We start from the raw sequence: 15,092 nt of genomic DNA, 5'->3' as shown, positions 1-15,092 counted from the left end.
CAGGCATGATAAAACATTAATGAGGAGCTGAAGTATATTTACTCAGCGAGGAAAAATGTGTTCTAGGCCACCACCTGGAAGTTCCCCTCCAAGCCATTCACCACCCTGACTTGGAAATATATCGCTGTTCCTTCAGTCGCCGGGTCAGAAGCCTGGACCTCACTCCCTAACAGCACTATGGTGTATCTACACAATATAAACCCAGTTTATTCAGCCTTTCATTGTCAGAAACTTTCTCATCCCAGAGATCAATCTAGTGAACCTTCACTGTACTGCCTCAAACACAAGTATATCCTTTCTTAAAAAATGGAGGCCAAAATCATACAGTGCTCCATGTGTGATGTCACCAAAGTAACAACTGTAAAGAAGTGAATGTCCCACTTATTTTATCTGTTAAAAATTTTTTCCTAGAGACACAGAAACACTTTCCTGAATTAGATGATTATTTATTTAACAATTTGTACCGAGAAACCCAAAAGCACATATGCCTACAATGTATTCAGCAGTGTTCTGTAATCTATCTGATCTGGAAACAACTGGTGCAAATTGGTCCAAATTCTCCTATATTGCCCTACTGTGGAAAGGAGGGCAATATATCCAGAAATAGTCCATAATGGAATCAGTTAGCTTCCCTGGGAGAAAATTCAACACAAGTTATCCAAGCACATGGTATTTAGAGATCTTAAAAAAAAAATCTAACACTGACTGATGCCAAGGCCAAAGGAAGATCTCCTTAAACTAAGGTTTTTTGCTTCGAGGTAACTATGTTGACTAAACAGCAAAACTTAGCCAAGACTGTAAAAAAGCTTCTATATCTTCCGCAGATCTTTAAAGGCAAACAACTTCTATTCTTTAGTGAAACTTGGAAACCAAACTATACCTGTATTCAAACTGCATACAGTTGCTGCTGACAAGTCGAGGGCTCACAATGGGGTCATTTATAAATGGACAGCAAAGAACACCTGATGCAATCATGCCAATGCTCTTGTGTATTTGATGTTTCCTTCCATAGGAAACCAGCAACTTCCATTTTAAATGGAGCTCAAAGAACACAAATGTCACACCAAGAAACATTTCCTTTTGTTAAAAAAATTGTGTACCATTTCATTTAAAACACTCACTGTCATCTCCAACTGGGCCTGCAGAACACTGTGCTGGAGGATCACGAGCCAAGTCATTGAGTTCCTAGATTTTAAAATGAAAACCGTTACAATTTCATGGATGAAACAGTGGTTATTTGGAATGAGATTTGCACCCCCCACCATCTAAAACAAACACACACTCTGCAAACTGGTGACAATTAGGCAATGCAAATGTGTGCACAAAATCCACAATTTTACAGTAGTCCAACAACTTCATGGTCACTTTTTTTTTGTTGATATCTACTTTATTTCCAAGTTTTTGCATTTTGTTTAAAAACTGAATTCCTTCACAGCAATGAAGTTATGCTGAACCTTTATCAATCACTGGTTAGATCTCAACTAGCATCCAACTCTGAACACAATTTCAGAAGGTCTTTGAAGAGAGTACAGAGGAGATTTACAAGAATGGTACTAGGGATGAAGGACAGTTATGTGGAGAGGCTAGAGAAGGATTGATCTCAGAGCAGAGAAAATAAAAGGGAGATTTAATAGAGGTACTCAAAATTTATGAGGGGATTTGTTAAGAATAGATAGCAAAAATAAGTCTCTCCTGATGGGAGAGTCAGTAACCAGAGGGCACAGGTTTAAGATAATTGGCTAAGGAACCACCAGGAAATGATTTTTGTTTACACCAAACAAACCAACTGGAATCCGTTGTCCGAAAGAGCGGTGGAAGCAGATTCAATATTGATATTCAAAAGGGGAACAAAATTAAAGCTAAATAATTGGAGTGTGATACTAATTCAGCATCTCTTTTAAAAAGCTGGCACAGTTAAGACAGGATGAATAGACTCCTTTTGTGCTGTATGGTTCGCTTAAGTTTTCAAACTACTATGGTGAGATTAGAATTACAAATCCAGTAACATAACCACAACAGAGAGGGCAATAACCATGTCAAGAAGGGAGGGAGACAAAAAGCAGGAAACTATTGGCCAATCAACCTAACATCTGTCATTGGGAAAATGCTAGAGTCCATTATTAAGGAAGAAATAGCAGGACATTTAGAAAAGCTTAACACAATCAGAGTCACCATGGATTTGTGAAAGGGAAATCATGTTTGACAAATTTGCTAGAGTTCTTTGAGGATATAACAAGCAGAATTGATAAAGGGGAATCGGTAGACTGTAGTGTATTTGGATTTCCAAAAGGCATTCGATAAGGTGCCACATATAAGGTTATTGCACAAGATAGGAGCTCACAGTGTTGGGGGTAATGTGTTAGCATGGATTGAGGATTGGTTAACACACAGAAGACAGTCAGGGTTAATGGGTCTTTTCAGGTTGGAAAGATGTAACTAGTGGAGTGCCACAAGGATCAGTCCTAGAGGCTCGATTATTTACTAACTATATTAATGACTTGGAGGGGGCAGAGTGTAACATATCCAAATTTGCTGATGATACAAAAATAGGTTGAAGGGCATGTTGTGATGAGGACATAAGGAATGTGCAAAGGGATATAGACAGGTTGAGTGAGTGGACAAAAACTTGGCAGATGGAGTTTAATGTAGGAAAGTGAGGTCATGCACTTTGGTAGGAAGAATCAAAAGGCAGACTATTATTTAAATGGAGAGAGATTCCAAAAAAGTGCAGCACGGAGGGATCTGGGTGTTTTTGTGCATGAAACAAAAAGTTAGCATGCAGGTAAATGAATTAGTAATTAAGAAGGCAAATGGAATTTTGGCCTGTACTGCTAGGGGGTTGGAGTTTAAAAATAGGGAAGTCTTGTTACAACTGTACAGGGTGTTGGTGAGGCCGCACTTGGAGTACTGTACAGTTAAGAAAGGGTATACTGGCATTGGAGACCGTTCAAAAGAGATTCACTAGGCTGATTCCTGGAATGAAGGTGTTGACTTATCAAAAACAGCTAAACAGGTTAGGCCTTTATTCATTAGAGTTTAGAAGAATGAGGGGTGATCTTATTGAAACATAAGATTCTGAGGAGGTTTGACAGGGTAAATGTTGAGAAGATATTTCCACTAGTGGGGGAATCTTGAACTAGGGGACATAGTTACAGAATAAGGGGACACATTTAAAACTGTGATGAGAAGGAATTTCTTCTCTGAAGGTGGTGAATGTCTGGAATTCTCTACCTCCAAGTGTTGTAGATGCTAGATCACCGAAAGTATTTAAAGAGAAGGTAGATAGATTTTTGAAATATTGGGGAGTTGAGGGCTATGAGGAGCTGGCACGAAAGAGGAGTTGAGAGACCTGGGGCAGAACAGTCATGATCTACTGAATGGCAGGTCAGGCTTGAGGAGCCAAATGGCGTACTCCTGCTCCTATTTCTTATGTTCTTATGCCAAGGATGTGATTCTATTCCCATTCACAAATACTCCAACAATGCTACAGCAACACTTTCCTAGCTGGCCTTCCACTTTCCACTGGCCATACGCTTAATCTGATCCAAAACTCTGTTATCTGCTTCTTAACTTACACAACATTGCATTCACCCAAAGCTCACTAACCTACATTGGCTTTCAGTCCGGCAACCTCATTTTAAAAACTCTCATCATGGTACTTAATCCTCCTCCTTATCTCCTTAAAACTCTCCGCGATTCTAACCCGTTCCTCCTTTACGTTGCATCTTAAAGCTTACAGTTTGACTAAGCTGTTCATATCTCCACGTGGCTCGGTGCTAAGTGTTATTCACTAGATTGAGTCCTGTGATGAGGGGGCTGGAAGAGATCAAGTAGAGTGGATCTATATTCTCTAGAATTTAGAAGAATGTACTGAATTCATAGAAAGTTTGACTGGGTAGATGCTCCCCTGACTAGGGAGTCTAAAACTAGAAATCATTGCCTGAGAAGGGGTTGACCATTTAAGACTGAGATGAAAATTTCTTCAATGACTCTTTAGAATTCTCTAGTGATGAGGATAGTCAAGGCTTGGATCAGCATATTCTGGGCACTAAGGGAATCAAGGGTTTATGGGGTTAGGACAGAAATATGGAGTTAAGCTAGAGGTTTAACATCAAACTTATTGAATGACCAAACAGGCTCAAAGGGCCACAAGGCTGGCTCCTATTTCTTGTTATGTTGCACAACCTTACTTTTGTCACCTCCTTTAGCTAGGCACAGCACTGTACTGCATAAGTGCAACTTCCTTGTACTTTGATTGCTTAATTGGTTGGGATACATTCAGAGGGGCCAGTCAGCTAGGCTCAGTTTTATCCCATGATTGTCCTTTTCTATCATCCTGCATGGCACAAATTGTGGTTACTTGAGTTTTGTATAAGGGAATAGTACAAAGAACTATCTATTTGATGCTTAGCTTTAAATTCAGTTCACACTGAATGAATTGCTCGTATGAGTAAGCAACTTGCATAAAAGCAATCAAAATAAATAAGGCATTCCAAATTGGGACTGTTTTCAATTAGAAATGATCAAACGTTTGCTCTGAATTTTCCTCGATGATATCAATGTCAGTGTTTCAAAGCAATGTTAATCCAAAATTCCTAATCTCTCTGCTACAAACCATTCAATCTCTTAATCGGCACTTAACTAGCTCTTTGCATAATCTAACAAAACTCCGTACTTCAACAACAATTGAGGTTTACTGAATTTATTGACTCCAGTGTAACCTCTGCGCAATTGGCAACAGTTGAATGGCCACTGATCTAATGATTGTTAAGATGGGTACTTCAATTTGTTCCAATGTCACTGGGCAAAATCTTATCAGCCTATAGAAAACACAGTGGAGTTCACTTTCAGGCTGCATTTTACAAAAGTGATCCAAACATTGTATGAAGATTTGAGCATCCTTAGACAAAATTTCATTCATAAAGGTTTCACATAACATCAGAATCAAATTGGTAATATACAATTACACTAATTCGCACACAGAGCAGCAGCAAAATCTTTGCTCCAAGTTTTCATACCATCATTTGGACATATGGATGAAAATAAAACATTTCCTTCCCAAATTGACATTATTAAGGAATATGTACACGAGGAACCATAGCAGTGTTTTATCAATGCAAATCCCCAAAATCTTTACTGATAAAGAGAATACATGCAAAATGTCATTTCTCTTTACAGTTGCTGCTTGTTTCAGCTTTATATTTCAGTCAGCCTACTTTCATCTCAGGCAAAACACTGCATTGAGATACGAAAATATTGTACTGTGTTTCCAATTTGGATTTCATTGTTCACACAAAAAAAGTGACATGTTATTAAAAAGATTACGCAAAAGCTCCACTCTAAAATGCTAATAAATGAGCATGTACAAAATGCAGGCAGGTCAAGAGTATGTACCCAGTGTGGGCATGTTAAGAAATAAAGAGAGGGAGTGTATACACGGTGTGAGCAGGGTAAGAGAAAGAGTGTGTGTACCCAGTGTGGGCAGGGTAAGAGAGAGTGCCCAGTGTGGGCAGGCTGAAAGAGAAAGAGATTGAGAGTGAAAGAGTGAGAGAGACAAAGACAAAGAGAGAGAGAAAAAAAGTGTGTAAGTGCCCGGTGTGGGCAGGGAGAGAGGGGGTACCCGGTGCGGGCAGGGTGAGAGGGGGTACCCGGTGCGGGCAGGGTGAGAGGGGGTACCCGGTGCGGGCAGGGTGAGAGGGGGTACCCGGTGCGGGCAGGGTGAGAGGGGGTACCCGGTGCGGGCAGGGTGAGAGGGGGTACCCGGTGCGGGCAGGGTGAGAGGGGGTACCCGGTGCGGGCAGGGTGAGAGGGGGTACCCGGTGCGGGCAGGGTGAGAGGGGGTACCCGGTGCGGGCAGGGTGAGAGGGGGTACCCGGTGCGGGCAGGGTGAGAGGGGGTACCCGGTGCGGGCAGGGTGAGAGGGGGGTACCCGGTGCGGGCAGGGTGAGAGGGGGTACCCGGTGCGGGCAGGGTGAGAGGGAGTACCCGGTGCGGGCAGGGTGAGAGGGGGTACCCGGTGTGGGCAGGGTGAGAGGGGGTACCCGGTGTGGGCAGGGTGAGAGGGGGTACCCGGTGCGGGCAGGGTGAGAGGGGGTACCCGGTGCGGGCAGGGTGAGAGGGGGTACCCGGTGTGGGCAGGGAGGGGGCACCCGGTGCGGGCAGGGTGAGAGGGGGTACCCGGTGCGGGCAGGGTGAGAGGGGGTACCCGGTGCAGGCAGGGTGAGAGGGGGTACCCGGTGCGGGCAGGGTGAGAGGGGGTACCCGGTGCAGGCAGGGTGAGAGGGGGTACCCGGTGCGGGCAGGGTGAGAGGGGGTACCCGGTGTGGGCAGGGAGGGGGTACCCGGTGCGGGCAGGGTGAGAAGGGGTACCTGGTGGGCTCAGTGAGGGGGTACCCGGTGCGGGCAGGGTGAGAGGGGGTACCCGGTGCGGGCAGGGTGAGAGGGGGTACCCGGTGTGGGCAGGGTGAGAGGGGGTACCCGGTGTGGGCAGGGTGAGAGGGGGTACCCGGTGTGGGCAGGGTGAGAGGGGGTACCCGGTGTGGGCAGGGTGAGAGGGGGTACCCGGTGTGGGCAGGGTGAGAGGGGGTACCCGGTGCGGGCAGGGTGAGAGGGGGTACCCGGTGTGGGCAGGGTGAGAGGGGGTACCCGGTGTGGGCAGGGAGGGGGTACCCGGTGTGGGCAGGGAGGGGGTACCCGGTGCGGGCAGGGAGGGGGTACCCGGTGCGGGCAGGGAGGGGGTACCCGGTGCGGGCAGGGAGGGGGTACCCGGTGCGGGCAGGGAGGGGGTACCCGGTGCGGGCAGGGAGGGGGTACCCGGTGTGGGCAGGGTGAGAGGGGGTACCCGGTGTGGGCAGGGTGAGAGGGGGTACCCGGTGTGGGCAGGGAGGGGGTACCCGGTGTGGGCAGGGTGAGAGGGGGTACCCGGTGTGGGCAGGGTGAGAGGGGGTACCCGGTGCGGGCAGGGAGGGGGTACCCGGTGCGGGCAGGGAGGGGGTACCCGGTGTGGGCAGGGTGAGAGGGGGCACCCGGTGCGGGCAGGGAGGGGGTACCCGGTGTGGGCAGGGTGAGAGGGGGCACCCGGTGTGGGCAGGGTGAGAGGGGGTACCCGGTGCGGGCAGGGAGGGGGTACCCGGTGTGGGCAGGGTGAGAGGGGGGTACCCGGTGTGGGGCAGGGTGAGAGGGGGGCACCCGGTGTGGGCAGGGGTGAGAGGGGGTACCGGTGCGGGCAGGAGGGGGTACCCGGTGCGGGCAGGGAGGGGGTAACCCGGTGTGGGCAGGGTGAGAGGGGGTACCCGGTGCGAGGGGGTACCCGGTGCGGGCAGGGAGGGGGTACCCGGTGTGGGCAGGGTGAGAGGGGGTACCCGGTGCGGGCAGGGAGGGGGTACCCGGTGCGGGCAGGGTGAGGGGGTACCCGGTGCGGGCAGGGTGAGAGGGGGTACCCGGTGCGGGCAGGGTGAGAGGGGGTACCCGGTGCGGGCAGGGTGAGAGGGGGTACCCGGTGGCCTCAGGGACGGGGCCGCCATGTTGAGGCCGCAGTCTCCCCGTCCTCAGCACTGACGCTAGCCCGAGGCCACGTTCCCTGGGCCCGGGTAATTGAGGAGGGGGGGGGGGGCTCTGACCGAACCCATACCACCTTGTTAGCCCCGGGCTCCCGGGGCCCACACACACACACACCGGGAGTGTCTCCGGCTCCCTGCGGCCCTGAGAGTGGGGGCAGCACTCCCCGAGTTAGAGTGAGTAAAGTGACCGGGGGGGAGGGGAGGGGAGGGGGGGCGCAGTCAGATCCCGCCGGCCTGGCAGCGGGTGCGCCTCGGGGCGCGCGGGGGGCGCTCAGCATCGCCTAGGCCCCAGTTACCTTGTTAATCCGCTTCAGCGCCATCCCGCGGGTGGGCCGGCCTCAGCCGCTAAGGGGGGTCGGAGCAGTGGGAAAGGAGGCTGAAGGCAGGCAGGCAGGCAGGCGGGCGGGCGGGCGGCGGTTGCTGTGCTGACCGGCTCCGTCCCCCGGTGCCGGCTCCTGTCCCGCCCGGCGGCTCCGGTTAACCCCCCCCCCACCCCCCCTCCAGTGCCCGGCTCCGGTTGTGTTCACCCCGATGCCCGACTCCGTGATGCCCGGTTCTGTTTCCTCTCTCTCTCTCCCCCTCCCTCCCCCGGGTGTCCAGTCCAGGCCTGTCCGCCTCGGTTCCCGCCCGGTGTCCGCTCGGTCCCCGGACTCCGAGACCCTGATTCTCGCCACAAGATGGCGGCCGCCGGCACTACATTCCCCTCCCCCCACAGCGTCGGATCATTCCGCCCTCTTCACCGTCTAGGAAAGAGTTCGCACAGCCCACTTCACAGAGCGGGTGTGGAGGGTTACAGGGAGCAGGCCCGCGGTGAGACGCGGCTGTACCCGGGAATGTAAAACCTCGCGATATTATCCGGGACTGCTCCGTGTGGGCGGGCGCGAGGAGGCAGGTCGGGCACGAGGAGGCTGGGCGCGCCCTCCCGCACGGGCACGCGCTCCCCTTTGTTACTTTGTTTCCTGATCAGCAGTTGCTGATCCGAAACAAATCGCATTCACTGAGTCTGCGCCGAACAGCTCCGAGTGTCCGAGCTCCGCCGTGTGGCATATTGTCCGGCCAGTGTCCGCACACCTGTGACGGGTATCCACGTACCTCATGGAGTCATAGCGGTCCACAGCACAGAAAAAGGCCCTTCGGCCCATCGAGTCTGTGCCAGTCAATCAAGTACCTAACTATTCTAATGCCATTTTCCAGCACTATAGACCCATACCCTTGTATGCCATGGCATCGCAAGTGCACATCCAAATACTTCTTCAATGTTATGAGGATTTCTGCCTCTACCACCCTTTCAGGCAGCGAGTTCCAGATTCCCACCACCCTCTGGGTGAAAAGATTCTTCCTCACATCTCCTCTAAACCTCCCGCCCCTTACCTTAAATCTCTGCCCCCAGGTTATTGATCCCTCCACCAAGGGGAAAAGTTCCTTCCTGTCTACCCTCTCTATGCCCCCTCATAATTTTATGTCGCTCCCCCTCAATCTCCTCTGCTCCAGGGAGAATAATCCCAGTCTATCCAGTCTCTCCTCATAAGTAAAACTCTCCACCCAGGCAAAACAAAAACAGAATTACCTGGAAAAACTCAGCAGGTCTGGCAGCATGGGCGGAGAAGAAAAGAGTTGACGTTTCGAGTCCTCATGACCCTTCGACTCTTTTCTTCTCCGCCGATGCTGCCAGACCTGCTGAGTTTTTCCAGGTAATTCTGTTTTTGTTTTGGATTTCCAGCATCCGCAGTTTTTTTGTTTTTATCACCCAGGCAACATCCTGGTAAATCTCCTCTGCACCCTCGCTAGCGCAATCACATCCTTCCTATAATGCGGATTCCAGAATTGCATGCAATACTCTAGCTGTGGCCTAACCAGCGTTTTATACAGTTCCAGCATAACCTCCCTGCTCTTATATTCTATGCCTCAGTTAATAAAGGCAAGTATCCCATATGCCTTCTTAACCACCTATCTATCTGTCCCGCTACCTTAAGGGACTGGTGGACATGCTCACTAAGGTCCCTCTGATGTTCGGTACTTCCCAGGGTCCTACCATTCATTGTGTATTCCCGTGCCTTGTTTGTCCAGCCCAAGTGCATCACCTCACACTGATTAAATTCCATTTGCCACTGATCAGCCCATCTGACCCGTCTATATCCTCCTGTAATCTAAGGCTATCCTCCTCACTGTTTACCATCCAACCAATTTTTATGTCATCCACGAACTTACTGATGAACCCTTCTACATTCAAGTCTAAATAGTTTATATATACCACAAACAGCAAGGGACCCAACACCGATCCCTGTAGAACCCCGCCGGACACAGGCATCCAGTCACAAAACAAATACCTGTGACCAGTGGCTGCTTATCAGTGACAGATGTCCACATACCTGTGACAAGTGTGTAGACACTGGTGACCAGTGTCCAGATATTTGACCAGTGGCTGCATACCTATGACCAGCATCTGCATACTAGCGACCAGTGTCTGCTTACCTGTGATCAGTGTCCAGATACTGGTGACCAGTGTCTGTATATCTGTGACCAGTGTCCGTATACCTGTGACCAGTGTCCAGATACCTGTGACCAGTGTCCGCATACCTGTAACCAATGTCCAGGCACCGGTGACCAGTGTCCGCATACTGGCGACTAGTGTCTGCTTACCTGTTACCAGTGGTTGCATACTTGTGACCAGTGTCCAGCTACCGGTGGACAGTGTCCACATACCAGTGACCAGTGTCCGCATACCTGTGGCCAGTGTCCAGACACCGGTGACCAATGTCCGCATACCTGTGACCAGTGTCCAGATACCGGTGACCAGTGTCCATATAGTGGTGACCAGTGTCCGCATACATGTGACCAGTGTCCAGAGACTGGTGACCAGTGCCTGCATACCTGTGACCAGTGTCCGCATACTGGTGACCAGTGTCCGCATACTGGTGACCAGTGGCTGAATATCAGTGACAGTGGCCGTGTACTAGTGACCGGTGGCTACATACCTGTAACCAGTGTCCACATATATGTGACCAATGGCTGCATACCTGTGGCCAGTGTCCAGATACTGGTGACCAGTGGCTGGATATTGGTGACTGGTGGCTGCATACCAGTGTCCAATACTGGTGACCAGTGTGCACATACCAGTGTAATTATGGCCAGATACCAGTAACCAGTGACTGGATATCAGTGAGCAGTAAGCGGATACCAGTTACTATATACCATTGACTGCTGGCTGGATAACAGTAGCCAGTAGCCACAATTCAGCAACCAGTGGCTGGATAGCAATGACCAGTGCTGCTAAACTGGTGATTAGTGGCCACATGCCAGTGTAATTAGTAGCCAGATCCCGTGACCAGCGGCAAGATACTGGCAATCAGTGTCTGGATATCAGTGACCAGTGGCCAAATACTGATGACCAGTGACCAAGATATCAGTGACAAATGGCTACATATCAGTGACCAGTGGCTAGATAATGGTGACCAGTGGCTGCAATCTGATGACCTGTGGCTGCCTACCAGTGATCAGCTGGCCAGTGGCTGCATACTGATTACAAACTAATCAGTAGCAGGATACTGGTGACCAGTTGTCTGATACCAGTGACCGCGTACTAGTGACCAGTGCATTTTGCATATATAGGGTCACATCACCACCAATGTGTCATTTGACGCTGAAAATAATACATACATCGCAAAAGCTGCAGCTGTTATGTCCAAGCTGAGTAAGAGAGAGTGGAACAGCAGCCCAACTGAGAACACCAAACTATGAGTCTACTAAGCCTACGTCTTCAGCCCAGTCCTCTGCAATAACGAGACCTGGACAACTTACACTAGGCAGGAGAAATGGCTGAACAGATTACACCATCGTTGTCTCAAATGTATTCTTGGCATCTCTTAATGGGATAAGATCACCAACCTAGAGTCGAAGAACGTGCTAATTCCACCAGAACACAAGAATAAAACAAATAAGGAACAGGAGTAGACCATGCAGACCATCAAGCCTGCTCTGCCATTCAATACATTCCATGGCTGATCTTCAGTTTCAACTCCACTTTCCCACCTGCTCCCCATATCTCTTGATTCCCTGAGAGACCACAAAACTGTCTCTCTCAACTTTAAATATATTTAATGATAGAGTATCCACAACATTTGGGGTAGAGAATTCCAAAGCCTACTCATTACTAAGTCAACTATGTCTCCGCTGGCTCAGCCATGTTCATCAGATGGATGATAGCTATATGTGCAAAGACCTATACAGTGAACTGACCACTGGTTCTGGGCATCCGGATTTCTGCTACAAGGTCATCTGCAAAAGAGATTTGAAGATGGTGGACATTGACACCGACAACTGATTGGGAGACCGTCGCTGATAGCCATGACCTCTGGAGGCTGACTGTTGGAGGGAAGCGGCAACAAGAAGCTCAGCGGGCCAAGAAGAGAGTCGCAGCCCTGTCATGAGGTGGTGGTTCTTACTTGGCAGCCTAGCTGAAGGAGCGTTGGATCAAGGCTTCCTTGGTGTCCCTGCCTCCCTGGAGGTTAGCAAAGTCTGGCTCCACACCCTCAGCATTCTCCTCACCTTGCTCCTCTTCTGAACACTACTGGATTCATCATCCGTTGCCTGTGCAGTTGCTTCAACATCCTCCTCCTCCAATGGCTCCCCCCTTGCCAGTGCCAGACTGTGGAGAGCACAGCATGCAACCACTATCAGTGACACCAGCTCTGGGAGCTATTGCAATGTGCCCCCCACCGAATGGTCCAAGCATCAGAAGCACATCTTGAGAAGACCTATAGTTCTCTCTATCACAGCCCTTGTGGGGGCATGGATCCTGTTGTACTGCTGCTCAGCCTCTGATCCTGGGTGGTGGAGAGGCGTCATGAGCCCCCTTTTCAAGGGATAGCCCTTGTCACCCAGCAGCCATCCATCCAGCCGGGCTGGAGCACTGAGGAGCCTCGGCACCTGGGAGTGTCTCTGGATATACGTGTCATGGGAGCTGCCAGGGTACCTTGCACAGACTTGCAGAATCTACATCCTGTGGTCACACACTATCTGCACGTTCATGGAGTGGAATCACTTCCTGTTAACAAAGGCCGCTGACCTGCTGGCACCTTGATGGCCACATGTGTGCAGTCAATGGTACCCTGGATTTGGGGGAAGCCAGCAATCGCTGGCTCGCTCAGTCTGGCCGGCCTTGCCCGTACGGAAATGAATAGAAGTCAATATCCGTCTAAACAGAGCTTCTGTCACCAGCTTGACCAGACTGTGGACAGCTGATTGGGAGACTCGACAGAGATCCCCCACTGAGCCCTGGAAAGAGCCGGAGGCAGAGAAGTTGAGGGCCACTGTGACCTTCAGAGCCACTGGCATGGGGTGTCTACCCACACAGTTGGAGCTGATCTCAGGCCAATCATCTGACAAATGGAGGACATGGTCTCCCTGGAGTCTCTCAGAGCCTCTTTCGGCTTTGCACATCAGACATACTGAGATAGCTGCCTGTAAACCCTGGCAGCAGGATAGTGACGTCTTCTGCGGCCCCTTCCATTTTGGACTTCCTGCTGGCCCTGCGCCCTTGTGCCTATGCCTCTCCTCCCAGAGCTCCCTCCCCTGGAAGCTGCATTGGGACCTCTGGCCTCCTCTCCCTTCTGCCCTTCCTCCTCAGAAGAGGTGCCTCCATTGGAGACCACAATCCCCATTACCAGGATAAGGGAAGGCTGTCTGATACCTGGAAGGGTCCACAAAGTCCATATCCTCAGGAAGACTGGAAGACACCAATGAATCCTGAAATGATGTGTGCAAATGCTAAGAATGAAGCCCTGATAAGAGATTAAGCTGCTAAGTACCAATAAGCCACCAGCAGCAAATTACCTCCAAAACACTTCACTACTCACATCGACAATGCCACTGAACCTTCTTACCCTGCCCATGGATGAGGTTTTGCAAATTATGGACTGCCCACCTGCCCTTTGCCTGTGTGATGAGCAAAATATCACACAGGCAATTTTAAATCGCTGTCAGTTGGGTTGCCAAGGGCCTTAACTGGCCTCTTAATTAATGGTGGGTGTGGCTCTAACTCCCATGCCTGACCCCTGACTGAAATATTGCACAAGCGCGCAAAGACATCGGGACGCTCACCCAATGTCATTTTACACTCGTTTGGGTTGGGCACGCGCCCACCCGATGAGCGAAAAATTCTGCCCAGTATTTAGGTTTGCCTGCTCCCAATTTTTAGGGTACCTCAAAAAAGGAGGTTAAGTTAGGGGAGTTGCTCATGTAGTGTTAGTTCAGGAAGCAGAGAAATTAGTTGCTATGTCAGAGCACCAACTACAGGTGAACTGGTGGCACTTTTACAGTTGATTTTCTCATAGTGAAAAAGACAGAAATACCTGAATTTCTATAACACTTTTCACAACCTCAGACATCCAAAAGCATTTTACAACTAGTAGCATACTTCTGAAGTGTAGTCACTCTTGTAATGTAGGAAACACAGCATCATTTTTGCACAGCATGGTCCCATGAACAGCAATATGATAAATAACTACATAACAAAAACAGAATTACCTGGAAAAACTCAGCAGGTCTGGCAGCATTGGCGGAGAAGAAAAGAGTTGACATTTTGAGTCCTCATGACCCTTCGACAGAACTTGAGTGAGTCTAAGAAAGGGGTGAAATATAAGCTGGTTTAAGGTGTGTTGGCGGTGGGAAGGGGTTGGGTGGGGGGAGAGAGAGAGAAGTGGAGGGGGGGTGTGGTTGTAGGGACAAACAAGCAGTAATAGAAGCAGTTCATCAAAAGATGTCACAAACAACAGAACAAAAGAACACATAGGTGTTAAAGTTGGTGATATTATCTAAACGAATGTGCTAATTAAGAATGGATGGTAGGGCACTCAAGGTATAGCTCTAGTGGGGGTGGGGGGAGCATAAAAGATTTAAAAATATTTAAAAATAATGGAAATAGGTTGGAAAAGAAAAATCTATATAATTTATTGGAAAAAACAAAAGGAAGGGGGAAACAGAAAGGGGGTGGGGATGGAGGAGGGAGCTCAAGATCTAAAGTTGTTGAATTCAATATTCAGTCCGGAAGGCTGTAAAGTGCCTAGTCAGAAGATGAGGTGTTGTTCCTCCAGTTTGCGTTGGGCTTCACTGGAACAAGTGAACATGCAGCAAGCCAAGGACAGACATATGGGCAAGAGAGCAGGGTGGAGTGTTAAAATGGCAAGTGACAGGGAGGTTTGGGTCATTCTTGTGGACAGACCGCAGGTGTTCTGCAAAGCGGTCGCCCAGTTTACGTTTGGTCTCTCCAGTGTAGAGGAAACCACATTGGGAGCAACGAATGCAGTAGACTAAGTTGGGGGAAATGCAAGTGAAATGCTGCTTCACTTGAAAGGAGTGTTTGGGCCCTTGGACGGTGAGGAGAGAGGAGGTGAAGGGGCACGTGTTGCATCTTTTGTGTGGGCATGGGGTGGTGCCATAGGAGGGGGTTGAGGAGTAGGGGGTGATGGAGGAGTGGACCAGGGTGTACCAGAGGGAACGATCCCTACGGAATGCCAATGGGGGGGTGAAGGGAAG

The 15,092-nt window shown here is 49.9% G+C and overlaps 1 protein-coding gene across 3 annotated transcripts in view; it reads right to left on the bottom strand.

Moving 5' to 3' along the window:
• LOC121280788 (ubiquitin-conjugating enzyme E2 D2-like) overlaps nucleotides 1-8,322 on the bottom strand; it is a 41,312-nt gene extending 32,990 nt beyond the window's left edge. Inside the window, exons 1-2 of one of the 3 annotated variants that reach the window (XR_005943710.1) lie at nucleotides 7,856-8,322; nucleotides 1,122-1,185 (exon numbers count right to left, since the gene is read on the bottom strand). Coding sequence is in view for 2 of the 3 variants with exons in the window: in XM_041192989.1 (XP_041048923.1) it covers nucleotides 1,122-1,185; nucleotides 7,856-7,879 (88 nt within the window). In the remaining variant the exon portion in view is untranslated. The remainder of the gene's footprint in view (nucleotides 1-1,121; nucleotides 1,186-7,855) is intronic. The other 2 variants (XM_041192989.1, XM_041193000.1) reach the window with 2 other exon arrangements.
• Nucleotides 8,323-15,092: the final 6,770 nt, after the last annotated feature.

Source organism: Carcharodon carcharias, chromosome 1 (assembly GCF_017639515.1).
Source record: "Carcharodon carcharias isolate sCarCar2 chromosome 1, sCarCar2.pri, whole genome shotgun sequence".
Classification (NCBI taxonomy): domain Eukaryota; kingdom Metazoa; phylum Chordata; class Chondrichthyes; order Lamniformes; family Lamnidae; genus Carcharodon; species Carcharodon carcharias.
Note: the sequence above shows the minus strand (reverse complement) of the source record. Positions and strands in the feature narration are given on the sequence as shown.